Source organism: Excalfactoria chinensis, chromosome 20 (assembly GCF_039878825.1).
Source record: "Excalfactoria chinensis isolate bCotChi1 chromosome 20, bCotChi1.hap2, whole genome shotgun sequence".
In the NCBI taxonomy this organism is placed as follows: Eukaryota; Metazoa; Chordata; class Aves; order Galliformes; family Phasianidae; genus Excalfactoria; species Excalfactoria chinensis.
Window position 1 is genome coordinate 1,989,188 of NC_092844.1, and position 26,339 is coordinate 2,015,526.

The 26,339-nt window shown below is 54.7% G+C and overlaps 2 protein-coding genes across 5 annotated transcripts; one reads left to right on the forward strand and one right to left on the reverse strand.

The window, feature by feature from the left end:
- VWA5B1 (von Willebrand factor A domain containing 5B1) lies at positions 1-19,782 on the reverse strand. 3 transcript variants are annotated; one of them, XM_072354118.1, is made up of 24 exons: positions 19,710-19,782; positions 18,581-18,661; positions 17,262-17,475; positions 16,662-16,823; positions 16,191-16,413; positions 15,963-16,105; positions 15,730-15,861; positions 15,460-15,584; positions 13,910-14,080; positions 11,326-11,436; positions 11,058-11,260; positions 9,733-9,847; positions 8,510-8,695; positions 8,230-8,404; positions 7,372-7,553; positions 5,626-5,830; positions 5,016-5,333; positions 4,625-4,762; positions 4,235-4,360; positions 3,611-3,685; positions 3,040-3,109; positions 2,747-2,870; positions 2,107-2,605; positions 1-2,030 (listed from the first exon to the last, which is right to left on the reverse strand). In XM_072354118.1, the coding sequence occupies exons 3-24, from the start codon at positions 17,398-17,400 to the stop codon at positions 1,852-1,854; spliced, it is 3,801 nt and encodes a 1,266-aa protein (XP_072210219.1). In that variant the 5' UTR covers positions 17,401-17,475; positions 18,581-18,661; positions 19,710-19,782; the 3' UTR covers positions 1-1,851. The 3 variants fall into 3 exon arrangements, with proteins under 3 accessions (XP_072210219.1, XP_072210217.1, XP_072210218.1); XM_072354116.1 differs by lacking the exon at positions 19,710-19,782 and having other exon boundaries at positions 18,581-19,378; XM_072354117.1 differs by lacking the exon at positions 19,710-19,782 and having other exon boundaries at positions 2-2,605; positions 18,581-19,378.
- LOC140261068 (ATP-dependent RNA helicase DDX19B) lies at positions 19,508-26,210 on the forward strand. Of its 2 annotated transcripts, none has more exons than XM_072354119.1 (12): positions 19,508-19,637; positions 19,729-19,777; positions 19,855-19,908; positions 20,242-20,377; positions 21,245-21,337; positions 21,536-21,641; positions 21,879-21,993; positions 22,229-22,406; positions 22,612-22,849; positions 23,397-23,559; positions 23,995-24,186; positions 24,339-26,210. In XM_072354119.1, exons 1-12 carry the CDS (start codon positions 19,581-19,583, stop codon positions 24,398-24,400), a joined length of 1,443 nt encoding a protein of 480 aa, XP_072210220.1. In that variant the 5' UTR covers positions 19,508-19,580; the 3' UTR covers positions 24,401-26,210. The 2 variants fall into 2 exon arrangements, with proteins under 2 accessions (XP_072210220.1, XP_072210221.1); XM_072354120.1 differs by having other exon boundaries at positions 21,539-21,641.
- Positions 26,211-26,339: the final 129 nt, after the last annotated feature.

The following is a 26,339-nucleotide window of genomic DNA, read 5'->3' on the forward strand; positions in this document are numbered from 1 at the left end:
CCTTCCTCCATCCTCGCAGAGTTTCTCCCTCATTTAGGGAACATCTCGATTTGCTAATTATTTTTAATCATTATTACTCATCTCTCCTTTCCTCCCCCCCAACACTCGGTCCCGGCTCCGTCAATCAAGCTAATAGCTGTTTACAACCTATCATCAACTCTTGCATAACATCCACATGACTGAGCTCGGATGCCTCCGACACCCAGAGCTGCCCCGGGCTCTATTTTGGGAGCTCTGAGCCCACGGCACCGAACGGCCACGTCCCTCCTGAGAATCATCCCTCGATGGGGATGGTGTTGGTGGGTTTCATAACCCGCCCATGCGCCGCTCATGCGCCCCATCTATGGAGAACACGAGGTTTCAGGTCTGGCCCTGGGTAGGTCTGCAGTTTGGTGCCAGGGATGCCCCATTCGGGTTGGCTCTCACCCCAAAATCCCAACATCCAACTCAGCTGCCCCCTGGAAGAGGGGAAGCCACTCTCTCCCCACGCGGCACGGAGGGCTCATTTATTAAGCTCCAGCTGATGACTGTATTCAAACTCATTTCTCCTAATGAGGCACTCACGGTCACTCTGGCAACGGCATCCCAGCAGCCACGCTCCATCCAGTCCCCAGCCAAACCCAGTGAGAGCCACGGGGACCTGTCCCCACACCATGCAGAGCCCACGGCCCTCATCAGCAGCCCAATTAGGCAGCTGGAGGTGGCTAATGAGTCCAGAAAACAGCAGGCAGGCATGGCACGGCACTTGGCTGGCATGCGGTAGGGTGAGAGGATGGGAATAAATGAGTGTTTGCCATCTGCGTGGCTCATCCTAGGGAGCAGCCGTGGGGTAGAGAGGAAAGGAACAGGATGGCAGTGGGGAAACACCTGCGAGAAGGCACTCATATAACTGCTCATAAAACCCCACACCATCAGTTCTCCACACGCCATGGAAGCTCCAGGTGCACCTCCATCCCCTCTGAGCCAAAATGAGGAAGTTAAAAGGTGTTTTTTTGGTTCTTCTTCTGTTTTTTTTCCCCCCATTTTTGCACAACCCGCACCACGCTACACACAGTTGGGGTGACCCCAAAACGAGGCAGGCTCTGATTTACCCAGACAACATAGCAATGCCAATGATCCCATCACAGAGACCTCACAGGGTGACACTGATGCTCACAGACCCCTGACTGCACACACACACACACACACAGCACAGAAACCTGAAGCACACTGAGGGAGGAAAAGGCAACGTGACGTGCCCACATCACCCTGGAGCATTCCAGGTGGGATCTTTAGGGAGAAGTAGGATGCTTCAGGCTGGGAAATGTCCCCTTGCAGCCCATCGTCTGCTCCCTAAAGCTCTACAAGGAGTGACATGGACAATACATTGGTCGACGGCACAACATCAGAGCACTGCACACAAGGGATGCAGCACTTTGGCAGGCAGTACAACTCCCCAGCTGTTTTGGCACGGGGTGTCTCTATTTGGTCCCCGAGGAGCTGCTTCTCCCTGCCCACCCGCTCTGTCATGGAGCCCCTAAGGCATGCTGCCATCTGCAGGAGCTCTGCATGGAAAGGCAGCCTGGGGCTACAGAGCTCAGCACCTTCCCGATTTATGGTCCCCATAACTGCAACTGGGGCAGCTCATGGGGCTCAAGGCAAGGCAGCATCCTCCCAGCACCTTGGTCCATCACAGCAGATCTCCCTTATGAAATGCTGAGGGATGCCCAATTCTGCTACAAGATAGCTGAGATAGGAGAAGCTGAGGGTGTGGGGATACATGGATTTCTGAGGGAAGGGGGAGAACACAGAGTCCTGGCAGCAATAAAGGGGTAAGAGCTGGCTGGGAACCAGAAGCACACAACTAGCATCCTACTGCAGGGACTGTCCTGGGGCAAAGCACCAACCTCTGAGCATTTTGCCCATGCTGCTTCTGTTTGCCAACCAGCTGGAGGCCGTTTGGCCCACGCAGACCCTGTCCTGCTGCCCCATCTCACACACTGCCGGGGTTGTAGCACAGCAGGTTGAACTCCAGGTTCTCATCCCAATGCCTGAGCAAGACAAAGAGCTGCTGGGCTGCAGATTTCACAGCAGCCAGGCTGCAGCCCTGTGGGAAGTCCTGCTCACCCAGCCACAAGCTGGCCTTGGCAGCCACCAGCTCCCACTCGATGAAGTAGGATGCTGAGCTGTGCTCCAACCAGGCCAGTGCTACAGCTGTGGCCCACAGCATCCCCTCGGGCTCTGTCTGCTTCTGCAGCTCGATATCCAGCAGCAGCGTTTGGATATCAGTGCTGCCTGCCTCAGAGATGCTGGCATCCCACTGCTCAGCTGGGGAGCGGCGGATGGTGATGGCAGGAGGGGAGAGCTCACTCTCAGCTTTCAGAGCTTTGGAGATGCTCTCCATAGCACCACCGGTGTCCCATGCAGAGCTGCTGTTGGGGACCAGGCTGATCGTGGGGTTTCCACGCTGCTCTGGCTTCTTAGTGCTGGAGGAGCTGGAGGGGCTGAGTGCCAAGCGGTGGCAGGAGAAGGGTGAAGTCCAACGGAGCTTCTCCATGGGGATGCTGACTGCCTCGCAGAAGGCACTGTTCATGAGGAAGGCACCGCAGGCCAGCTGCAGGGACACCTGCGAGGAGCAATGAGAAGCTCTGAGTTACCAACCACGTGCACCCTGTGCATGGAAAGAGGAGAATCCCAACCCCAATTGGACCTCCTGACACAGTGCTGGATGGTCCAGGGGTCCCCTGCCCAGTGCTGAGCTGCTCACCAATGGAAGGTAATCGGTGCTTTCACTGTCTCTCTCATAGCTGGTTTCGCTCACTCTGCTTGGAGATTTGCTCATGAAACCCTTGGCAGCCCGAGTCAGCAGCCTGGTCTTCTGGAGGGTCAGCCTGCAGGAGCATGGGATGGCAGCCATCGCTGCCTGCACGTCCCCTCCTGATGTCCACCAACCCATCCCATCCAACCACCCCTATCGTCAGCCACCAGAGTGACGGTCACCGCTCCGTGTCAGACCCATGAGACCTGCAGGTGGCACAGGAAGGCAGGGTGCACTCATACCTTGCAGCAAAGATGCTCTCGATGGATTTTGGGGAATGTGCAGAAGAAGCAGCCAGGCTCTGGGATGGCACTGGGAAGAAACACAAAGAGAAAGAGACAGGAGAGTGACTGATGGAACAACAGGGAGAGAAACACACAGTGCTGGGGTGTGAGCTGCTGCGTCTGCTAAAATCCTGCCTCTCCTCTTGCTTCTATGGGTAACCGAGTTAAAAAATGAGCGTGAGGAAATCTGTGCCAAAGGCTCTTTGCCTTTCACCTCAGGAAGCAGCCAGGTCTTGTGCTCAAAGGCCTAATTGCAGGCAATAGGGTTTAAAAAATAAATTAACAGAACACTCAGCAGAAAAACAGGTGGGGAGCCCAAATCACTGACTCAGTTCCCCAGCAATTACGCATCGGCAGCTCTGAGCCATTTTCCTGCCTGTTCCCATGCCCAGACCTGACTCTGGAGAGCAGCAATCATGAGTGTTGTAGCCACGTGGAGAGCAAGAACGGCCCAGGAGCCCAAAACATGGGGCCTGGCACGTAGCTGTGGGCTGCCCCACTTTGGGGCACCCTGGAAGCCTTCCCCTACCTTCAGGGATGCGGCAGCGCTTCCAGCTGGAGGACAGCGGGGTGCTGCAGGGTGACAGCCTGGGATCATCTGTATCTGCAAGGAAAGAAGCACAGCAGCATCACTACCAACATGAAATCTCCCTTGTGCCACCTCCAGCTCCCGAGCATGGAGGTGATTTTAGTTCTGCCACATCCCTGACAGCAACACACGCGGTCCCAGCCCAGCTTGTCTTCATTAGCAGAGGATTTGGTGACAGGCAAGTGCCTCATGTCCCCTTGCCTCTAATTACGCCCCGCTTCATCCCTCATGCTATCTGTGCTACGGCTGCCAATTAACTTCCAAGCATGGTTGGCAGCCACTGTCTGTAGTTTGTGAGTTTCAGGGCAAAACTGCAGCTTCTTCCCTGTTTAAGGAGAAGGATTCCAGCCTGATGTGTGGTTAATTGCTGTGAGCAAATAGCTGGGGTTTTTTTGGGGGGTGGGGGAAAGGTCATATCTTCATAGAGTCATAGAATCATTCCAACTCAATCACGGTTGGGTTGGAAGGGACTTTGCAGCAGGCTGGTTGCCAACCACTGGGCCAGTCCATGGACTGAGTCAATGAGAACAACAGCAAGGAGACACAGCCAAAGCCAGGTCTTACCCATGCCATAAAATCCATCATCTCCATTCTGGCCACACGGTGACAGGGGTTGTGCAGAGGAAAGGCCACGACACTTCCTGCGCCCCGAGCTGAGGTTCCTATGGCCACCTTGCTTGGACAGTGTCCCTTGGTATGAGAATGGCTGGTGTTAACCAGGGACTGGGGCAGCAACAAACCCCATAGGTGAGCTCAGTCCCTCTGCCATCCCAACCCAAATCTGGCTAGAGAGAGTGAGGTTGTCGCCACCATGAGTGACAGGAACCCAGCAACGGATGGATGGACCATCCTTGTGTGCACAGATCTGGTGCTGGGTTGAGCCTTGGCAAGGATCTTGGGTTGCCCCCCACCCAGCACACCTCAACCTCCACCCTATCCCCAGCCCCACGTTACCTGTGTGGCTGTACTGAATGATGGGGGGCAGGTAGGTGCCGCTGCTCAGCTCCACCGGCACGAAGGCAGTGTATTTGCTGATGACATTGCAGGCCTTGCTGGTGTGGACGGCGTTGAGCTGGTATCTCCTCCCCGGCCCTGCACGGGACAGATACCAGCATTAAAGACCTCTGCTTCCTCTCTGGAAGAGCAGTGATGCTCTGGCACAGCTGCCCAGGGAGGTGGTGGGGTCACCGTCCCTGAAGGTGTTCCAGAATCGTGGAGATGTGGCACTGAGATGTAGACATGGTGGGGGTGGGTTGATGGTTGGACCCCTTGATCCAATGAGGCCCCTTCCAACCTGGGATGTTCCATGGCTCTATGGTGCTACAAGAGGCTGAGGCTCCGTTACCGTGCTCGATGTCGCGCTCCCTCTCGGCGAGCAGCTCCAGGTCCCTGATGACAGCCCTGGCTGCCAGCTGGTGGAAGGTCTCACTCCACACATCCTCCTCGCCCTCCTCCTGCCCGTCCTGCTCTTGGAGGAGTGCAGGGAGGTCGAAGGTGATCTCCCACTGCATGGGCTCACCACCCCGCAGCCCCTTCACCACCGCCTTGCAAGAGGCGCGGGGGGAACGTGGGGACCCTCGGGTGGCACCGGAATCCCAATCCTGGGGCTCATAGTCTGAAGAGGTCTCTGTTTCAAAAGTGAAGGACGGATGCTGGGCAGCCTCTGAAGAGAGGAGAGAAATACATAATTAACCACAATGGTGGGCACATCACGAAGCCATAATTAACCCTCCCCAGTGGAGGCACTGAGGGCTGGCAGTGAAGGATGCGGTTAGTGGGCACGGTGGCAATGGGGAGATGGACATGGTGACTTTGGTGGACTCTTCCAACTTTGGCGACTCTATGACTCTGTGAGTAGGGATGGGTTGAGTTTATGATGTTAATTTGTCATTTCCAACCTCAACGATTGTATGATCCTAATAGCAACGCCAACCCAAATCCCTCTCCCACATCACCTGGCTCCCCAGGGCTCCGGCTGTCGGATGAGGACTGCAGGCTGGCATCGAGTAGCCCTGAACCGCATCCCACAGCCACGTCAGATGCTGGTGGGGACGTGGGGCAGTGGCAGGAGGACACAAGGCTCTGCTGCAGCAGGGAGGGCCGGTGGGTGCCTGCACTGCAGATCCGGGTGGTGGAGATGCGTGGGGTGGCAGCGAAGGGCTGGGGAATGCAAAGATATTGAGCTTTACCCCCCCAGCTGGGACAGACCTGCAGGGCATCCCTGAGGCGCTCAGGTCCCAGGAGTTCTCTTCCTTATTTGCACAGGAGGTGAAATATGGGTTTCAGCCCTGCAGACATTTTAATGGCTTCGTTTGGGAGACAAGGGAAAGAAGAGAGATGGAAAGATCAAGCACCAGTTACTTGGTAACGAGAGGAGGAGGGTGTAGAGGATGGGGAGAAGGGAGTCATTTTATTTTATGTTTTTAACAAGGCTGTTTCTCTACTTGCAGGAGACATGAATCTCCCCTGCAGCATCTCTGGTGCTACACCCAGCATGGAGAGCAGCAAGCAGCCAGCCTCCATCACTCACCACTGAGGGTGTGATGCTTTATGAACCCACCAACAAAACAGGGAGGCAGAAAGCTGTGTGTGTGTGACCCAAAACAGGAGCACCCCAAGCTCAGAGTCGGACAGAAGTTCTCCATCCCATCCAGAGCTCCATCTCCATGCTGAGCTCTCCTCCCAGAGGAGGAAGGAGCCAAGCACTGAGCTGCCCATTGCCAGCCCTGACCTTTCCATCCCAGCACGGCGCGTGTGGAGGCGAGCAAAGGGCTCACACTCACGGCCCAGTAAATGTCAAGCCCTGGCAGCCAGCCTCGGAGAGCTGCCAGGAGCCCTCGCAGCACAAGGGACAGCAAAACCAGGCTGCAATTAATTACGAGTGGGATGCACGCTGCTAATGGTTTACTGCCCTCCAGAAGGGAGTCATTTCCATCTCTGCCTTCATGCTGAGCATCCCACGCACAGGCAGGATGCTCTGCGGGCCTCAGCAGTGCAGGGAAGGTCGCAGGTATCTCCCAAACCCATCAGCTTGCTTCTGCTGTGCTTTTCATCACCCTCCCTGCTGCTGCTACAGGGCAGAGGCTTCATTCCCATCCGCTCGCCTCCAGCCCCCCTTCACCCCAGTGTCAGCAGAAGAGAAATGAGACCCCAGCATCCCTCTGTGTTTCCATGGGAACAGAAGCGCACGGCCGCTGTGCATCCTCCCAGTGCAGATTTCAGCACTGGGCATCGTGGTGATGCTGAAGACAGGAGAAAACCTACACCCACCCCTTCCATGGAGCAGCCCCAAACCCTTTCCAGGGCAGGACTCGGCCTATGGGTCATCACATGCATCCAGACCCCAGCCTGAAGCTGTGGGATATGCTTTGGGACCGACCTGGGGACCTTGGAGGGGACAGATGTGCCACGGTCAGATTACACACCACAGCCAAACGCTGGGGAGATGGGCAGGAGGGAGCCTGGGGATGAGATAACAGCAAAGCTAAACACAAACCACGCAGGTGTGGGAGGAGGAGAGACATTCAGCAAACAGAAGCAGGGAGCAGGATCCCATCAGCATCCCATCTGTGTTTGCCACATGCTTGTGGCACGCTGCAGCACACCCACCAGGGCTGGCGTGACCCCAGGCTCCTTCTCTTCCACAACCCGGTGCTGTGGGCTCATCCTATGGCACACAGAGCATCTCTGGGGGTACCCACCTGGAAATGCACAGGCTGTAGCTCAGGGCTGAGCTGCTGCAGGTCCTGCAGCTGGGTTTTACGCAGGGGGTTCCTCAATAGTGAGTTGCCCGGGTCGCTGGCCGTGGGCTCCTTGTAGAGGGGCTGGCGGTCAGAGATTTGGTTGGCACTGTATGCACGTCTCCTGCAGGACGCCTTTGCATCTGGAAGGGGGTAGAAAGGGTCAGCATCAGTCCTCCTGGGGAGGACAAGGACATAGTCAGCCCTGCTTGGTTCAAAGCAAAGCAGCAAAAGCGCAGAAGAAAACAAGAGCCTACACTTAAACCCCAGGGGATGCCAGGAGAGCAGGCAGGGGAGGCTTCGTCTGAGCAGTTTTCAGCCAGGAAAAGGAAAAAAAAACAACCCAAAAAGAAAGATAAGAAAAGAAAAAGCTGACTGCATTTACCCAAACCTTTCCCGGAGAAGACAAAGGGTTTACTAATGAAATTTCATTAGCGCAGACATTTTCCTGTCAGAGCAAGAGCAAAATTTCATTTGGAAATGTGTGATTTCTCATTGTTTTTGACAAGGCTGAGAGGATGGGCTGGTGCAGTTCCTCTCTGACTATCAGCAGAGGATATCCCACAGGCAGCACAGGTTTCCCCTGCAGCACGGGCCGAAGCTGGGGCTGCTTTGGAAACCCCTGGGGAAGGCAGATCTCCAGGGCTGCCATCGGTTTCCTGACAGCTTCGGGTAAAACATCCGAACCAAACAGCCTCACCGAGATGTGTCATCCTCCCACAAAGCCCTCTGACACTTTGCAGCTGGGGAGATGGAGCTGTCAGGCGAGCAAATTGGCAGAGCAGAGATGAAAGCTGGTTAGGAAGACAGGGGCCTGACCGGCATCCGTGTCTGATTCTCCGCTGGGGTCCCTGCCTGCTGCCAGCTGATCCAGGGTGCTGCATCCCTCTGGGTAGCTCCAGCTCTCAGCACCAGTCCCCTCTTCTTGGGAGTGAAAGAAAACGGAGCTGCCTGACTCCTGGGAGCGCATGGTGCTGTACCTTCGCCTCTTGTCCTGGGGAGAGCAGAGATGTCCCAGTGTTTGAGTTTGTGCATCGGTGCCAAGGGGATTTCAGCCATGCAGGGAGCTCAGGGACAGTGGGAGAAGCGTGGCACTCACAGCTCTGGGCTTGGAGATGTACAGTGAGGTGTCACAGATGATGCTGTAGCCCACCAGACGGTCCCCGGGGAAGAGGCAACTGGAGCTGAGAGGGGAAACCAACACCTCGGTGCTTTCAGGGAAGACCCACTCCACCGACACATCACTCAGTACCGGAGCCATCGCTTTCTTCAGTGACCTGATCACCTGGGGTGGGGAACAGGAGGAGAAACCACACCAAGAAGTATAAGGCTGAGCCCCAAACCCCGACACGGGTGGGTTTGGTTGAGTTTGATGCCAGCACAAATGAATGGAGATAACAACACACTGCCCACTGCCCCGATGGGGAAGGCCAACATCTATGGGGACACGTGGACTGCAAAGCCGTCCCTGCACACTGTGGGATGTCAGCACCAGATTCACAGCTTTGCATCTCCTGTGTTCTCTATTGTTCCCACTGCTTTGTCACCGGCTCTGGAAGATGCACCAGGCTGTTTTATAAGGCTATTAATTGATGCCTCAGACTGCTGAAGGCAAAGCACTTTATTAATAGCTCTATTTTTTAAAAAAAGGAAAGAAAAGAAAAAAGAAATCACCTCCCTTCACTGTCTTTGCTTTTAATTTACATCAGAAACGCTGATGCCATTCTGTCTTAGACAGGATTCTGTGTGCTACAGGTCCCTGCAGAGGGACGAGGGCTGAAGCCCTTTGAGACGGAGGATGCAGAGACTGAATGTAAGGACATTTCTGAGCTGAGGACCCGATTGTCTCCGGGTTTGTCACTCAGTGCATGCTTTTACCGGGCCCACAAAGGGCCATTCTTACAGCACAGCCTTCACGGGGAGAGCGAAAACGAAGCTCCCTCACTTGCTTTAAAGTCAGCTTAATAGGCAAAGCAACTGCAGCACGCTCCCCTCCCTCCAACCCCGGGTACTTCTCGCCTGAGCAGCGCCAGAGCTGAGCCTGACTTCAAAACTAATTGGCTGCTTTGATGCCGGCTCTCTGCCCTTCCACTGCTCTGCGGCAGCAGCTGCTTTGAAGCCGGCACGGCTGCACGGTGGCTATCGCCTCTCCCATCCCCGCGTGGGGTAAACACCTCCCACTGCCTCCGCCAGCAGAGAGGAGGACGCTCCCATCCCCTCCTGCTCGTCCACCTGCTGCCGAGTGCGAGCTGCAAAAGCAGGAGGAGGGGGGAATGGGATCGCAATGTGATGGCTTGGAGAGGTGACGGCACGCGGTCGTACCTTGGGCTGCAGCCGCTCGCCCTCCGCCAGGAACTCAGCGATGCCCCTGGACACAGCAGCTGCTCCCTGCACCAACCTCCTGCAGGCGTGGGGCCCGATGCCGAAGCTGTAGCACCTGCAAAGGGAAGAGAAAGGAGCTCCTTGTTTGGGTGGCTGGAGTGGGGCTGGGTACGCCCAAGGCCAGGTTGGATGGGGCTCTGAGCAGCCTGGTATCACTGCCCATGGCACGGGGTTGGGATTGGATGGGCTTTCAGATCCCTTCCAATACAAACCACGCTCTGATTCTCAGGTTCTATGAAGGAACAGCACTCGGGGCTTGCCAGCAGGATCCCCAACTGCTTGGCTGCCAGGCCAGCTCCTCTCCCCACTGAGTGCCTGCGGTCAATAGCATTAAAGAGCTAGTAATTATCTCTGCTCACAATTAAAACAAACGTTGTCTCAAGGCAAGAAGAACCAGCTGGGTGAGACTGCTGACCTCACCCAACTCAGCAAGCCAAGGGCTGCAAACCAGGGGCAGACAGAGGGAGAAAACACCCCCAGCAGCCATCTGCATCTGCACCGGGGGGCTTTTCTCTTGGAGGTTTTAATCTCCAGATGGCTGCAAATCTTCCAGAGACTCACACCCTCTTAAAGAGGTTCTGATCTCCTTTTGAGCTAAGGGTTCAAAGCTCAGATTCCAGAACCCAGAGAGAGAGAGGGGGACAGGTAGTGCTGTGCTGCTGAGAAGCACTCAGTTCTCCATAGGGGAAAGAAAGGAAAGAGCAGCTTCCCTGATCAGCCCTGGACTGGGGAGGAGTAAGGCTTTTTAGTGCCTGATTCAGTGGTTGGCAAACCTAACAGGTTTGGAACTAAATGATCTTTAGGTTCCCTTCCAACCCAAGCTATTCTATGATTTTCTTCCATTTTCCTAATGTTTCGTCTCTCTTAAAGAGATGGGGAAGAAACCAGACCATGAGGGCTGGGGAACAGGCTGGGAGCTCGCCGCATTCATTTCCTGCTTATCCTATTGCTCTTTTTCAGCAGATTTAATTCCTATCCTGGAAGCAGCTGGGTCCAAGCCCAGATGTGCTTCAAAAATAATAACAAAAAAGCAAAAAGGAACCAAAAAAAAACCCCCAAAAAACCCAGCAAGGAAGATTGCTGGTGTGTCAATCTCTCCTAGCAGGAAGCACCAGCAGAGAGCCTGTGAAGCTGTCAGCCTAATTCTCCCCCGTGCCTGATTGTTAAGAGAAGCATCTGAACTTGTGGGCTCTGTTCCAAACCCTCTGAGGTTCTGCATTCCTGACATGGGCTCATGTCAGCTCCCCCAGCTCTGTGTCCCATACCTGGTGGAACATGAGTGGTTCCTCAGCAGCTCCAGCACCATCCCTGCGTTGTCGACTGCCCCGTGAGACAGCAGGAAGAGCAGGCGGGGGTGACCCCTGCGGATGGGCTGCCGGATAATCCACTTGAGAGGAGACAAGATGTTGGGGCTCCCTGTGTCAGCATGCATCCTCCTGATGCTCTCGCAGGCCACAGCCAGGCTATCCTGTAGGAGGAGTGTAGGATCGCCCACCTGACCCCCAGCTCCCATCCCATCCGCCCAGCACTCACCTCGCAGTACGTCCTGCTGGCTGGGAATAGGATCTTGAAGGTGGAGCTGAAGGTGATGATGTTGAAGAGGCAGGCTGGCATCAGGCTCTTGAGGGCCACCAACAGAGCGTCCTGATGGAAGGAAGCAGTGGGTCAGCACACTGTGCCGCTCCTGTCTGCTTTGGCTTCATAGAACAGCTGGGTTAGATGGGATCTTAAAGCCTACCCAGTCCCAACCCAGTGCCATGGACTGGCTGCCATCCATGAGATCAGGTTGCCCAAACCTCATCCAACCTAACCCTGAGCATCCCCAGGGATGGGGCACCCACAGCTCCCCCCATGGCAGTGCTCAAGGAAGATGCAGCACTGAGGGATGAGGTCAGTGGGCACGGTGGGATGGGTTGGGGTTGGACTTGGAGATCTTGAAGGTCTTTTCCAACCTTAATGATTCTAAATGAGTCTCTTTCACACCATTTCCTATGCTGAGAAATCTCTGCATACCGCTGCTCTCTTGCAAGTTCCCTAATGATATTTGGGTCCCGACGCAGCGAGGACAACGGGATGCTTCCAAACAACAAGATCCAAAACAGTGAATTCTGTGCTCCAAAACAGTGAATTGTGTGCTCACCCCGCAGCACTGCAGCACAGAGCTGGGGGGTGAGAAGCAGAGTGTGAAGCAGAGCCGTGCGCCACGTAATGCACCGCAGTGCCCGAACCAGCAGAAATAAACAAACAGCTTCGAGTTGCACAAAAGGAGAAGCCTCCCCCAGCCCCAACTCCCTTATAGCTGGCACAATTAAAATAGCAGGGAGAGGCTGCTTCCAGCACTTGTCATTACCAGCAGTGGTTATCTAACTCGCCCGCTCCTGGTCTCTTACATAAGGGGACAGAGCTTGGAGCTGCTGGGACGGCCACCGTGGTCAACTCCAGCAGCAAGCAGTGCTGAAGGAGGGGGAGCAGAGAGCTGGCAGAGCTGTGTGTGCTCTGATAACGGCAGACTTCTGCCTAGGGCAGCAGAAAACCCAGAGCCAGCCCCGGGAGAAGAGCTGCCAAGGTCACAGCAGCCTCCTCCTGGCCTCATCCCAGGGCAGGGCATGGGCAGAACGCTGCGTGGTTCATGAGTGGGGCTGCCCTTTAGCAGCTTCACACCGAGCCGTTATCTCAAACCTACGGGGATGTATTTATATCACTGCTCCCAGCAGGCTCCGGGGGTGCTGGTTCCTGCAGATCTGACATCTCGCCTTGGAACTCATTACGAAGATTAAATAAATCGAAAAAGAAAAGAAAAAAAAAAAAGAAAAGCATTAAAAAAACCACCCAGATTTCCAAATATTTCTGTTAAAGAGCTTCCCAAAGCGAGCTCCCAAAGCCTGCCTTCTGTTTCATCAAGCAGAAGGATTTATTGCTTCTTGCAGTAAATATTGATCCTGATCCCGCTGCACTCTCTATCAATACGGCAGCTCAATAGGAAGAGATGTTTGCCTCCAGAGAAGTCAATTCCCAGTTATTTTGCCAGCTCGGGCAGTGCTGACGCAAGCACTGTCCCCTTCTCCCTGTTGGAAGGGATCAGATGCACAAAGCTCTGAACTTCCCACCTCTGTGAGTCAGATTAGAGACCTCCTGCTCAAATCCAGCCCAAGTCAAAGAACCCTGCATGGATGCTTTGCAGCAAAGGAAAAAGGGGGGGACTTGTGGCCCTCTTGGGGCTCGGTGCCATCCCTCAGGGTGACAGCACGCTCCTCATCGCTGGAGGTGGATGTCCTCAGCTAGTTCCCATGGAAACAGGAGGAGGTTGGGAAGGAGATGGGCTCAGAATGCTCCCTGCCTGCAGGCAGAGCTGCTGCTGGAGCAGGGATGCGGTGGCTCTGGGTGTTTGCACCCAAACCTGGTGGTAGTTGGGTTAGGGAAGAGTGTGAGCACATCATGGAGCCTCTGCATGCTCAGCGTAGCACCCAAGTGCAATCAAAGCCCTGAGGGACTCTGCAATTCCCTGTCACTGTCTGCAAGGAATACGCTAAGGGTAGCATGGATCCACGCCCTGCTCAGGAGGATGTGATGTCCATCAAGGTCCTGGAGCTCAGGTGGCCCCAAAAACAAGAGAAACTCCATGCAGAGCTTCTGCCAGAGACTGCAGCTTCTCACCAACACCAGGCAGCTTGCAGCCAGCAGACACCAGCCTGCCTCCAACAACTCTAACAAGCACTAATGAGAATTAAAGCTCCCACAGTGCTTTCCCCTTTACCAGGTCCCCAGTGGCCTCAGGAACCTCTCAAGGGTAGCAGCACAAAGCCAAGCAAGGTCCCAGGAAGGATGAATGAGGGGTGGTCCTACAACCTGGACACACCCAAAGGGGTGACAGCAAGGGGACCTGACAGCTCCATGGGAACCCCATAACATCCCAATGAGGCCTTCCCATCACCCAGAGCTCCCAGCACGCTGCTCATAACCCCACAACAGACCTCAGGGCCTCATCTGTGTTTGAAAAAGGGGTTGTGGAAGTGACTGCAAGGGCACAGCCCTACAGTTGGTCTCTGGATGCCCCAAGTCCTCAGGCACAGAGAGCTGGAGGATCATAGAAGCACAGACAGGGATCAGCAGCACAAACCTTGGCACGGCCGATGCTCACGCTGCTCCCACTGCAGTCCACCAGGAAGATGAATTCTCCAGCAGCTTTCTGCAGGTCTGCTGGGGTCGCACTGAGCTCAGGACAGAAGTTCAGCATGAGGACAGGATGGTGGGGGATGTCCTTGTGCAGGCGTTTCCTAATGATTTCCGTCTGCAGAGAAGAAGGAAAGGGTGTAAAAATCCAGGAGAGTGATTCTTCTGCCCCATCTTTTTTTCATAGAGAGAGAATCAATTGGCTGTTGGGTTTTCCCAGGCTCCATGGGCTGCTTGTTGGGACTCAGGATGCGCTCTGCAGCACTTGGGGACGTGGATTATGGGCACAGGTTGGCAGATGGCCTTGGTGATCATAGAATGGCCTGGGTTGGAAATGACCACAGTGCTCACTCAGTTCCAACCCCCTGCTGTGTGCAGGGTCACCAACCAGCAGCCCAGGCTGCCCAGAGCCACATCCAGCCTGGCCTTGAATGCCTGCAGGGATGGGGCATCCACAGCCTCCTTGGGCAACCTGTTCCAGTGCGTCACCACCCTCTGGGTGAAAAACCTCCTCCTGATATCCAACCTAGTTAGATTAGTGATCTTTTCCAACCCTAACAATGCCGTGATTCTGAGCAGCAGAAATCCACCCCGTTGTTGAGGGCACCTCACTGGGGGTTTTGTTTCTCATCCTCTGTGCGATTGCTGCCCAGTCCTCCTGGAGCACAGAGGTGGCTTTTCCCACAGGGAAATGGTTCTGGAATGATCCTCCCCATGATAACTTGACGTGCTAAAGACAGAAATAATTAGAGAGCCATCTGAGCTGTGGCGTGGGAGGTTCATTTCGTTCCACCTGCCGCACGCTGAACGCAATTAGAGGAAGCGCCTGCCGTGCGAGCAGCACCGTCCTCATCGCTGTGCTGCAAGGGGAAGGGAAAAGGGGCTGCAGTGAAACGAGGAGCACCAGCAGCATGGGGAGCAACCATGGAGCATGAGCAGGTTGAGGGCTGTAAGTGCTTGGGGGTCCTGCATGCAGAACCCACCGCAGGACAGACGGCTCCCAGCGGTCCCCTCCTCTCTGCCTGCTGCGTGGCAGGCAGGGAGCACTGAGCTGTCACTCAGTTGGGGCTGCTGAGCCACAAATCCCAGAGCTGAGATGTTTCTGTTTGCTCATCAGCAGAACAAAGAGAAGTTTCTACTACCTTGTCTTCGGCTGAGCTCGTTATTCCAAGCCAAATCACTTCCATCTCCCTGACAGCTGATCCCGAAACGGTAAACATTTACGGAGCAATTAAAAGAATACTTTATTCAATGTCACTGCAATAATTATAATACCCGTTAATGCTATAATAATGTACCTACCTAATTATGCTACGCTAGAGCAGCACTAATTATACACACAATACCCATCTCAGAGCTTCTTCCACACCCAGAAGCAGTGCAGAATTTTCCCCTCCTCCTCCATATAAACCCCTCTCCAAGGGAGGACACTGCAGTTATGGACCAGCAGGTAACCACATACTCACCCAGCTGTAGGAAAGTCTCGGTGCCTCTCACCTTTTTCTCAGCACTGGGGTCCTTCTTTGTGCCTTTAATGAAATCATTCTTCCCTTTCAAGTGCTGTTCGTACTCCGCAGGCGTCATATCGCCTTCCTCCATTAGGATATGAGGCATGTGGGGCTCTGGAAATGCAGGAGAACCACCTTAGCTCAGCTGCAGGTTTGGAAGAGCTGCACGCACCCCATGGTTGCAATGGCTTTTGAGGGGGTCTGGGGTTATCTCGTAGAAGCCTGACCCCTGGCAGCAAGTGCAACAGAGCCCACGTACCACTTGGGTGGATGAGGATCTCCACGGGTCGGTCAAACGTGTGCCTGTTGGCCAATGTGATGACGATGCTCTTTGCTGAGCGAGCGGAGGGGTCGGCATCTGCTCGGATCTCATGTGTGGGGCTCTCAACGCCTGCATAGAGGGATCAGGGGGTGGTTAGGGAAGGCCAGAGGACCCCATGCAGGGGAAGGAAAGGAGGATGATGAGTGTGGACATCACAGGCAGCCCTATACCTGCCAGCAAGCATGGACCCCGGATCTCCAGGTGGAAGCTGAATTCATACTCGGAGGGGTTGGTGGCCTCAATCTGCAGCAGCTGGGACAGACAGAAACTGCTCCTAAGCTCTGGGCTCCCCGACGTGCAGCACTGCTTGTCCCTGTCGGTGAGGAGAACCCCAACAAATGCCTGAGTGCTGTCTCCTTGCACCGGTCCCACCCAGAACCCACCCCAGGGGTCCATACGTTCGCAGCAGGTGGCTGGAAAGGCTGCTGGCATTCTCCAGGCTGGGCTGGGGTACTCTGGGGACACATACAGCTGGCAGGAGGACCCGCACAGCCCCACTAGGCAGCGTCTGCAGCTCAGAGGAGGTGCTGATGAAGATGGAAACGCTTTCCAGGGGAGGAATCGTGCCCAGGTTGGCCACAAAAGCGATCCTCTCCAAGTCCTCGTCCATCACAATCCTTTCTGCAGAGAGAGACAGCCACATTAGGGGGTCACAACCACACAAAATGCTGCTCCCTAGGCTTCCCAAAGCCACACCAGCTCTCCTCTCTAAGGATCCCAAACCACAGCCCCCTGCATCAGCATTTTGGCAGATGCCATATGGACATGAGTCCCCCTTGACGCCACAGCACATGACAGCCACCCACTCTCTACCACCTCCCCTTCCCCTTGGCTCCCTGTGTTCCCCAAAAGGCTCCAAACTCTCTCACCACCCCCGTCGGGAGCTCCTCCATCAGGGAGGCTGATGCTGTCCAAATACAAGTCGTCAATCTTGGCTTTGTCCTTTATCTGCACGGTCACAGCACGCTGGCAGATCACTGCCTCAAACCCCACGACGGTGGTGCCTTCATCCAGAGGGAAGATGAAGAGCCCTGCCAGCCAGGAAGGTTTTAGCAACACCAAGCCCTCATCCAGAACCCATCGGCCTCGGGTTCTCTGGAGGAGCTCAAGGCCAGGCTGGATGAGACGTTGGGCAGCACAGTCTGGTGGGGGGCACTGGGGGTTGGGGCTTAAAGATCCCTCCCAACCCAACCAATTCTATACTTCTGATTCATGAACAAGAAGAGCCAAGTGCTGCACTGGGGAGGAACAACCACGCACACACACAGAGGTGGTAGGATCTTCATCCATGCAAATCTATAAGCCCACATGGATATGATTCTATGCACCAGCCCTGGGTTTCCCTGCTGGGGCTGGGTGGGATCAGCCATTCTGTGATACCCAAACCCAGTCGTACCCTTTAGGCCCACATCATTTTGCATTTACAACCACGGGACACAAGCTTCCATGGCACCACATGGTCCACTTGCCTTTGCAGGGCTGTGCCTGCAGGTTGCGGTAGGTGAGCGATGCTGTCATGCCCAGGGCATAACCACTGACACAGGATGTCACCTCGGAGGCGGTGAGCAGCAGTGGGCAATGGGAGCTCTGGTTGATCAGCCCTGGCATCACGCAGTGCTTAGGAAGGAAGAGCCCACAAGAGGAGCCCAGAGCAACACACGTCCTCCTTGTGCCTTCAGAGCCCTGAGGGCAGAAGGGAGGGGTGAGCCCTGAGCACCACAACCCTCCTGTCTGCATATCTCACCCGCTCAAGCTGGGACAGAATGGATCAACTTCTGCCTTCCCTCCACCCTGCAGTGCCTCCGTCCCCAGGGAAGGCTCTGCCCTCCCTCTCCACACCATGACTCATCTCTGGCTCAGCACAGCTCAGCTGCAAAGCTTCTGCCAAGCTCTGCAACCCCTTTCCCCCGGAGGTTCTGCTCCATGCTCCCATCCCCAGCGTGCTTCCTCCCCTTCCAGCACAGGCTCAGCGCTGCGGGAGACGCAGCATCATTTCCAGCCAGCTGACTCATAGGGTGCTCGGGGCGAGATAACAGAGGGCTGCTGCACGACAGAGAGGTGGCAGAGGGCATCGGGACGTTGGGAAGTAATTAAGCACCAGATGGGGGAGGAAGGAGAGGGAGCGCTTTGCCTTAGGGAAGAAAGGGAGGAATGAGCAGGGGAAGCAGGAGTGGGGAATTCATTTCTGAGAAGCCCTGGAGGTGAATTCAAACCCCAGCGGGGGGACAGCAGCAGTGTCCCCGTGCTACCGAGGAGGTTGGCACGCTCTCCAAGCCCCACGGTCGGGCTCCCAGCCCTGCTGGCGGGGCCACAGCTCCCAGCCATCACCGCCACGGGTTGCTGCGGCGTCACAGCCGCTGGCCTGGCCCCAGCGGGATGGATCAGCTCCTCATCAGCGGCACCGCCGCCGTAATCCCATCCGCGTGGGCTCGGATGGAAGTCAGTCACCACCCGTCCGGCCACGCTCAGCCCCAGCGCACGGAGGTGACACCGCGGGGCCCCACAAAGCGCTGGGATAACCCCCACTTGGAGGACGGCTGTTGTGCAAACGGTTCAAAACGTTCCTCCGGCTTCGTTTGCATCAATCAACACTGACATCCAGCGGCTCGCAGCCCGCTTACAGCCTCGCAGCCGGCAGCGCTTTGCAGGGGGATGTGCGCGCACAGCCGGCCGGCCGCCTGTTGCACCGGTGCGGTGTCGGGGCTCACGCAGCACCCCGGGGAGCCGCAGGGATGCTGCTCGGCACGGCAAAGCCCGCACACGCAGCCGCCGTGCCGCTGCTCCTTACCTTGCCTATGAGGAGGAGGAAGGTGGGCCGGGGTAGGGCGAGCAACTTCTCCCCTTCTCCTGCAGCTCGGCTTGCGGGGGGCTGAAAGGAATCAGGCAGGCAGCGCTTCACGCCGCTCTGCACGGGGAGATGGAGACGAGGAGGGAGAGAGCAGGGGAGGAGGGAGACAGCGCGCAGGGCTGGGAGTGGGGTGACCCAGGCACGGGCACACGCAGGCGGACGGACGCAGGTCCGGGAGCCCATGGCAGAGCGGAGCCGTGCGGAGGTAACCATGACGATGATGCTCCCGCACCGCTGCCTTCGCCTCCGCCTCCCGCGGCCCCTCCGGCCCTGGGGGCACAGTGCGGAGCCCGCAGGGACAACGGGGGTCCGTGGGGCGCCACGGCAGCGCCCTGCCCCGCTGGAGGGTCCCCGCAGCAAGGGAGCGAAGCTATGGGGCTGCCCCACAAGTGCTGCTGTCCCGATAGACCGCGTGGAGCGGGGATGGGGCAGGCGGCTCCTCCGTGTTCCTCGGCCCCATTCTCCCCCTCTGCGTCTCCATTTCGGGATGGAAATTGCAAATGACACAGCTGTGCCCTCAGCCCCAGCTCGCACAGGGACACATCAATGAGGGGAAGCCCTCCCTGCAGCTGCTCGGCAACCGCAGCACAAAACCAACCATCCCAAAGCTGCGTGAGCCCACCTCGCTCCGTTTTCCTGAGCCCTTTGCGGTGCCAGCTGCGTGCCCTGGGAGCGAGGCTCACCCCATACCGTGCAGTGGGGCAGAGCGTGACCCCGACAACACGTAACACAGACACACAGAATAGGGCTGGCCCTACACCACACCATAGAGCAGAGCGCACTGCTTGACCCCAACCCAACCCCCACCATCCCGGTGCTCCCCCGAGGTGAGGCGGAACTCCGCTCTCCCGGAACCATAGTGCCGGTGTCGCCGCCTCCACCCGGAAGCGGTGCGGCGCCCGGCGCCATTGCGGTGCTGGCGGCGCGGCCCGGCCCGGCCATGGCCACCGACTCGTGGGCCCTGGCCGTGGACGAACAGGAGGCGGCGGCGGAGTCGGTGAGGCCTTCCCCCCTCCCTACACACACACACCCCTTCTCCATCCCTTCCCTGCCCCGCAGCCGGGCTCACCGTTGTGCCCTTGTTGCAGCTGAGCACTCTGCAGCTGAAGGAGGAGAAGGCCAAGCCCGACGCCAATGGTGAGCGCTGGGGGGGGGGCGGGCTGGGCTCTCATCTGCGGTTCTCAGGCCTAAAAGCCGCCCTGCTTTGCACACAGGTGCCGTGCTGAAGGCGGACGACAACGTGGAGAGGACGGAGGATGAGGAGAAAGGTGGGTGAGCTTTCCTTACATCGGTGGGTTGTTGCTCTTCCCAGCCTTAATGGTGGTATGAAAAACAGGGGGGGCCCTAAAGGCTTCCATGTCAGTGGGGTGTTCAGCCCTGCTAGGTGCTGAGCCGTAGTAACTTCAATCAGTTCAGCCCCCTGGTCTCTATTCGGCCTTAAAACTCTGCCAGCTTCGCTTTGTGCAGCTGAATGTGAAGCGTGGAGCTGTGGGATGTTATTCGGGAAGTCTGGGCTGTCTGTGGGGGGAATTTGGGTCCTTCCTTCCTGCATCGCATCAGAAACGATGCCTGTGATGTTTCATCCACCTCCCTTTTGGCAGAGGACCGAGCTGCCCAGTCCCTGCTGAACAAACTGATCCGCAGCAACCTGGTGGACACCACCAACCAGGTGGAGGTGCTGCAGAGGGATCCCAACTCACCGCTCTACTCTGTCAAGTCGTTCGAGGAGCTGCACCTGTAAGTGCCAAAGAGGGCTGCGTGTGTGATAGATTGGTGTGCCAAGAGGTGTGGGGTTGTTGTTGATTGTATGGGTGATCTCAGCTTTGCTGTTTTGTTGCAAGGGAAAACAGATCTGGTGTGACTTCACGCTGGTGTTGTTCTGCTTCTTTAACCTCAGTGGCTGGATGTATCCCAAAAAGCAGAGCTATAGAGTCTGTGAGGTTCGTTCCTGTCTTTCAGAAGGCAAACAGTCCTGGGGAGCCAGGCCAGCTGAGCCCTGTGTTGTGGCTTGGTGCAGCCTTAGCAACTGTGTCAGAGCTGGGCTTGGTGCGTCCTTGAGCAGTGCAAGGTTACCTCTCAAAGGGCTTTTGTTCCAGCCGTCCTCTGAAAGTGATACCATCTTTTCAAGCAGCGCGTTGTGCTGAGCAGTGGGAAGTGGTGGACAGAACAAGTGCAACCTGCTTTGAATGGAGCACTGCTTACAGCTTGGCCATCAGCTCACTGCCACCATGACCTGAGTTTCAGGTTGGATTAGTGGACAGGATTAGTGGCCTCTATTCCAGGATGGCCAGGAAAGCTGCTTTAGAACATGCAAGATGCACAGCAGCAGCCTCTGGAGCTGTGATACAAGGTTTTCTGTGCTGAAAAGCAGGAATGCATTAAACTGAGAGTTGCTTTTTGGTAAAGCTTCTGTTTCAAAGAGCGCAGCTGCTTGCAGCCTCCTGCCACTGATGGTGGTTATGCAGCAGTGCAATCCCAGCAGGGATGCAGACATTGCTGCTCGAGGTCTGGCTGCAAGGTTTTTCTTGCCCATTGGGATGGTGTAGCTGTTTGCCTCTAAGATATTCCAAGGCAAAGCTTAAGAGAGAACCCCTCTGTTTTCAGGAAACCACAGCTCCTGCAAGGGGTCTATGCCATGGGCTTCAACAGACCATCTAAGATACAGGAGAACGCCCTGCCCATGATGCTTGCTGAACCGTATGTACACGTGCTTTCTGCTTCCTCCCAGTGTAGGAAAGGGCTGAAAGATCGTCCTGTTGCTGGGATGGGAGGATAGCATTGGGGCTGTAGGGGAAGGACGAAGCAGTGACCCATCTCAGAGCTGTGGGGATGGCATTGTGGGGTGGTTTGTTTTCCTGAGCTCACGCTGATGTTGAACCCCGCTGTGTGTCGCAGCAGCCCGCAGAACCTGATTGCACAGTCTCAGTCTGGTACTGGCAAGACAGCCGCCTTCGTCCTCGCCATGCTCAGCCGCGTGGAACCTGGGAACAAGTACCCACAGGTGGGTTGTGGCTCCCATGTACCCACAGGTGGGTTGTAGCACAGCTGAGCCCTTCTATGGGGGTTTGCTGTGGTGCAGTAACCCCTACTGAAGGGCCTTGGGCTTCTGTTGAGGCTTTTTAAATCCAATCTCCTTGTGTGAGATAGTTGAGCAGCGTTGCTGAGGCCTGAATTCTTTCCTTAAAAATATCCTGTTGGTGCTGGTTATGTCACGCTCATTATTCCTCTGTCCCCTCAGTGCCTGTGCCTTTCCCCAACTTACGAGCTGGCACTTCAGACAGGAAAGGTGATCGAACAGATGGGAAAGTTTTACCCAGAGCTGAAGCTTGCATATGCTGTCCGAGGCAATAAATGTGAGTAAGCTGAAACACCACCAACAGACTGCAAATGAAAAGGATTTTCCTTGGGTGAAATGCAGCACTGGAATGTGATGGTTTTTAATGAATTGGATGTAACATGAATTTACTTAGTGGGTGTCCTGGGACAACAGTGAAGGCCTTTAGTTTTACCGTGGTTTATTCCTGAGCTCAGTATGAGTTACACTGTGGCTGATCTCAGAGCTTGACGGGTGGCTTTCTGTCTTAACAGTGGAGAGAGGTCAGAAGATCTCGGAGCAGATTGTAATTGGCACACCTGGCACTGTGCTGGACTGGTGCTCCAAGCTGAAGTTCATTGATCCCAAGAAAATCAAAGTGTTCGTCTTGGACGAGGCGGACGTGATGATAGCAACCCAGGGCCATCAGGATCAGAGCATCCGCATTCAGAGGTAAGCATTGCAGTTGTAACACAAGGGCAGCAGGGTTACGTTCTTCCATGGAGACTTCCACAACAAAGCAATGAGGTTAAAACAATGCCTATAGCTCTAATCTGGCTCTGAGGTTGTCCGTCTGCATTGCCTGCGGCATCCATCCCAGCAAGGAGATTCCAGGGTGCTGTGTGGGAATGCTGCCTGCTTTGCTCTTCTCTTGCAGGATGCTCCCCAGGGACTGCCAGATGCTTTTGTTCTCAGCCACTTTTGAAGATTCGGTGTGGAAATTTGCTCAAAAAGTTGTTCCTGACCCAAACATTATCAAACTGAAGCGAGAGGAGGAGACACTGGACACTATTAAGCAGTATTACGTGCTGTGCAATAGCAGAGATGAGAAGTTCCGTGCTCTCTGTAATATCTACGGCGCTATCACCATTGCCCAGGCCATGGTCTTCTGCCACGTGAGTCCCTCTGGGAATAATTACTTCCAGCAATGCTGTTGTCCAGGTTCAGAATGGACCCCAAGAAGGGGATGGGGAAGTCTTATAGTTCATCTGATACAATAGTTCTTCCTGGCCCCCAGATTTGGTAATTGCTGTCGTATGTGAGGGGTTTCTCTGTGTGCTATGCCAAGGCTTTTCCCTGGAAGCCACCACAGGGGTGAGAAAAAGCAGTGCAGATGGCTGCACGGAGCTCTGCTGGTGAAGCTCAGACAGGATGGAACCTGTACGTGCAGTCTGCTGCTGCAGCCCGCTTTGCTGCTGCCTCCAGATGTCAGACAGCGTCAGAGTTCAGGAAACCAAGTGGAAGCAGTTTAATTCAACGCTGTGTAGGGCTTATATTGGATTTCCCAGCTTCTTTCTCTTCCGACGCTGCCCCTTTCCGAGTTGAGTAGTTTTGTTTTCTTGACGATGGTTCTGAGATTTCAGTGTATGTACGTCATGCAGGTCTCGCTTGTCAAGTGGAGTAAAACTTCCTTGCAAAGACAGGCTCTGCTTTGTGTTTCAGACCCGGAAGACGGCCGGCTGGCTGGCAGCAGAGCTCTCGAAGGAAGGCCACCAGGTGGCACTGCTCAGCGGGGAAATGATGGTGGAACAGAGAGCTGCAGTGATCGAGCGCTTCCGCGAGGGCAAGGAAAAGGTGCTGGTGACCACCAACGTCTGTGCCAGAGGTAAGGAGAGGCTGAGCTGGGCCAGGAGCTCTTCATTAGCATTGCTGGGCAGCTTACAGAAAGCATTTCTATCCTCGAGTTTCACTCTGGACAAATGAGGGTCCTAAAGTGACTCTGAGGCTGTTTTTCATTAGCCATGCTGGTGGGATTCTCTGGGCTAATAGCTGGATGGCTTGTTTGTCAAAGTACCCCAGAAGTATCTTGGGAAGAAGGTCCCTTTCCAGCTGCACTCATGGGTTCTGTGGGCTGGTTGTTGCTTCTTCTTGTGTTACTTCAGACTTTGAGACCGGCTTCATTCAGTCTGGGGGTGACAACACGACAGCTGTCTGAGCGTCTGTTGGAGACTGACCAAAACACACGACAGGTCAGGCCACAGGAGGACGTTCCTGCTACAAAATGGTTTAAATCACAGCATCCGATGCTTTCTTTTATCAGGGATCGATGTGGAGCAGGTCTCTGTTGTTATCAATTTTGACCTTCCTGTGGACAAGGATGGAAATCCAGATAACGAGACCTACCTGCACCGCATCGGGCGCACGGGTCGCTTCGGCAAGCGAGGGCTGGCGATCAACATGGTGGACAGCAAGCACAGCATGAATATCCTCAACAGGATCCAGGAACACTTCAGTACGTGGCCTTTTGTCCCCTAGAATTAGATGTGGTTTCTGTAGATGTGAGCAGATCTGACTGACGGCTGTTTGTTGAACTCCTCAGGAGGAAGCAGCTTTCCCTTTGCTGCTCTCTGGCGCAGTGGTCGACTCGTTTCTTGTCTTTTGCAGGCAAAAAGATCAACAAATTGGATACTGACGACTTGGATGAAATTGAGAAGATAACCAACTGAAGGACAGCTGCTGGAACCGCTGCGTAACCTGCTGTGGAAGCTCTCCCACTCCAATTGGATCAGCGTTCAGATTGGCACGCCTCTCAGCTCGTCCCCAAGAGGACTCCTAAGATACGAGTACACAAAAATTACCTCATCTTACAAATTGCAGTTGGACTTTTCAGATGTGCAACTAAGGGGGGGGGGGGGGGGGAAGAAGAGGAAATGTTTACAGAAGCTTTTAACATTTCTTAGTCTAGCCTTAAAATGGGGAGATCTTTTGAATGCTAAGAAGTCAAATTGCCGCGAGTGGGCAACGTGTAATTACTGCAAACTAATCTGTGGGGGGGGAGGGAAGGGAGAACAAAAAGCTTTATTGCTTTTAATTGAAGCAAAGTTCAGCATAAACACGATCTGTTCAAAGACAAAAAGAAGATAGAAAGGAAACCAAGGCAGCTGGTTTTTGGCTAAAAACTCAACTTGTACAGAATAGGATGTCACTCTCCTTGACGCTCCCCTGAATTCTTAAGACTCATTTCTGGCTTAATGATGGATTTGCCCAGCTTCTCATTAGGTAAATTGTCCCAAGGGGGGGGGGGGGGTCTCCAGTAAATCAGAGTCTCTAACACAGGTGCTGTGTTGCTTTTGCTGGGCAGTGCTTTCTTTTTATTTAGTCCTTGATCTGTTAGAACAGCCGCTGTGCAGTGGTGGCAGTGCTGAAGTCAGCGCTCGAGAAGTTCACCTGAAGCATTTAACCTTGCCAAACTACTTGAGGGGGGGGGGGGGGATGGTGTGAAGGGAACTGTATTAATTAGTTTTCTGAATAAATTTGCCTCTGTCAAATGCTAGCATCCATTGGAGTGGGGGTCAGCCACCTTCAGGCAGGCGGTGCTGGTTCTGAGATGCTGCTGCGTGAATCATGTATACAGAACTGCTGGATTTCACTGACCAATGATAGAAGTATTTATCTGGCTTTCAAAAAGAAGAGGATAACAAAAAAAGAAATCCTAACAGCGGGTGTTGACCAAAATCAAAACAACCCCCTTTTAGAAACATTGTACCTGTGATGGGATGCTTCAGTATCACAGGGTTCCATTGTGCATCCCGCAGTGCAGCTCAGCCATGCCTTTGCCTCAAGGCAACCCACGCCAGAGAAGGGGACGAGCAGCAACTTCTGTGGCTTTGGGTTGGGTTGGGACCACTGCAGCACGCAGGAGAAGCCTGCAGGTTGCACCCCCAGCCTGGTTTGCAGTAGGGTGGAGGTTCTTGAGCTCCAGCTTTAGTGGCACACAGCTCTTGGGGGACGCACATGAGCAGCCACCGGGCCGCTATTCGGTGCAAGAATCACTTCCAAACAGATACGTGTGTACATTGTCAATTTAAAACTAGGAATTTACACTCTGCGATTCTGGCTGTTGTATTCTGTTCAAAGACAGGAACGTGGATCCTTTTACCAAGTAAAAAACAACCAAACCAAACCAGAGGCTCGTTGAAAAATGTACCTAAAATTTTTAGGAAACCTGTGCACCCTTTTATCGATTTGTATAAAGGATTTAGTGGGAAAAAAAAAAGAAAAAAAAGAAAAAAAAAAAATCTGTTACTCTTTTTGTATTCTGGGGTGTATCTATTTTTATTCTGTTGGAAACCTATTTAAAGTGGCAGGTGAGTGAGTGCTTGCGTGCGGAGTGGAAGACTTGTTGCAATCACCTCCTTTCGTGGTACAGCTGAACGACCTCGTGACAGCAGTGAGTTGAATTGTCATGGAAGCTGCTGCTGGGCCTGTGTGCTGTTTCTAATGTACTTTTAATTGGAATAAAGAACACATACCGACTGATGGCTCCGCTTGGTTTCTTAATGCCTTCTTGTTGGTGAAGAGCTGTAGGTAAGGAGCAGCCCAGCCAGGAGCGCTGATCCATTTTCTATGCAGGAACGTCTCAAGGTGATGTTTTACCTCCTGTTC

Coding starts and splice junctions, on each gene's coding strand:
- VWA5B1 (XM_072354116.1), bottom strand. CDS start 18,853: ATGGTTACCTCCGCACGGCTCCGCTCTGCCATGGGCTCCCGGACCTGC. Junction 17,476..18,580: donor TCCTCCTCCTCATAGGCAAG/GTAAGGAGCAGC, acceptor TTCTGCCCTCAG/GGCTCTGAAGGCACAAGGAG. Junction 11,437..13,909: donor TGAGCATCGGCCGTGCCAAG/GTTTGTGCTGCT, acceptor TCCTTCCATCAG/GACGCTCTGTTGGTGGCCCT.
- LOC140261068 (XM_072354119.1), top strand. CDS start 19,581: ATGGCCACCGACTCGTGGGCCCTGGCCGTGGACGAACAGGAGGCGGCG. Junction 19,638..19,728: donor AGGAGGCGGCGGCGGAGTCG/GTGAGGCCTTCC, acceptor CCCTTGTTGCAG/CTGAGCACTCTGCAGCTGAA. Junction 24,187..24,338: donor CAGGATCCAGGAACACTTCA/GTACGTGGCCTT, acceptor TGTCTTTTGCAG/GCAAAAAGATCAACAAATTG.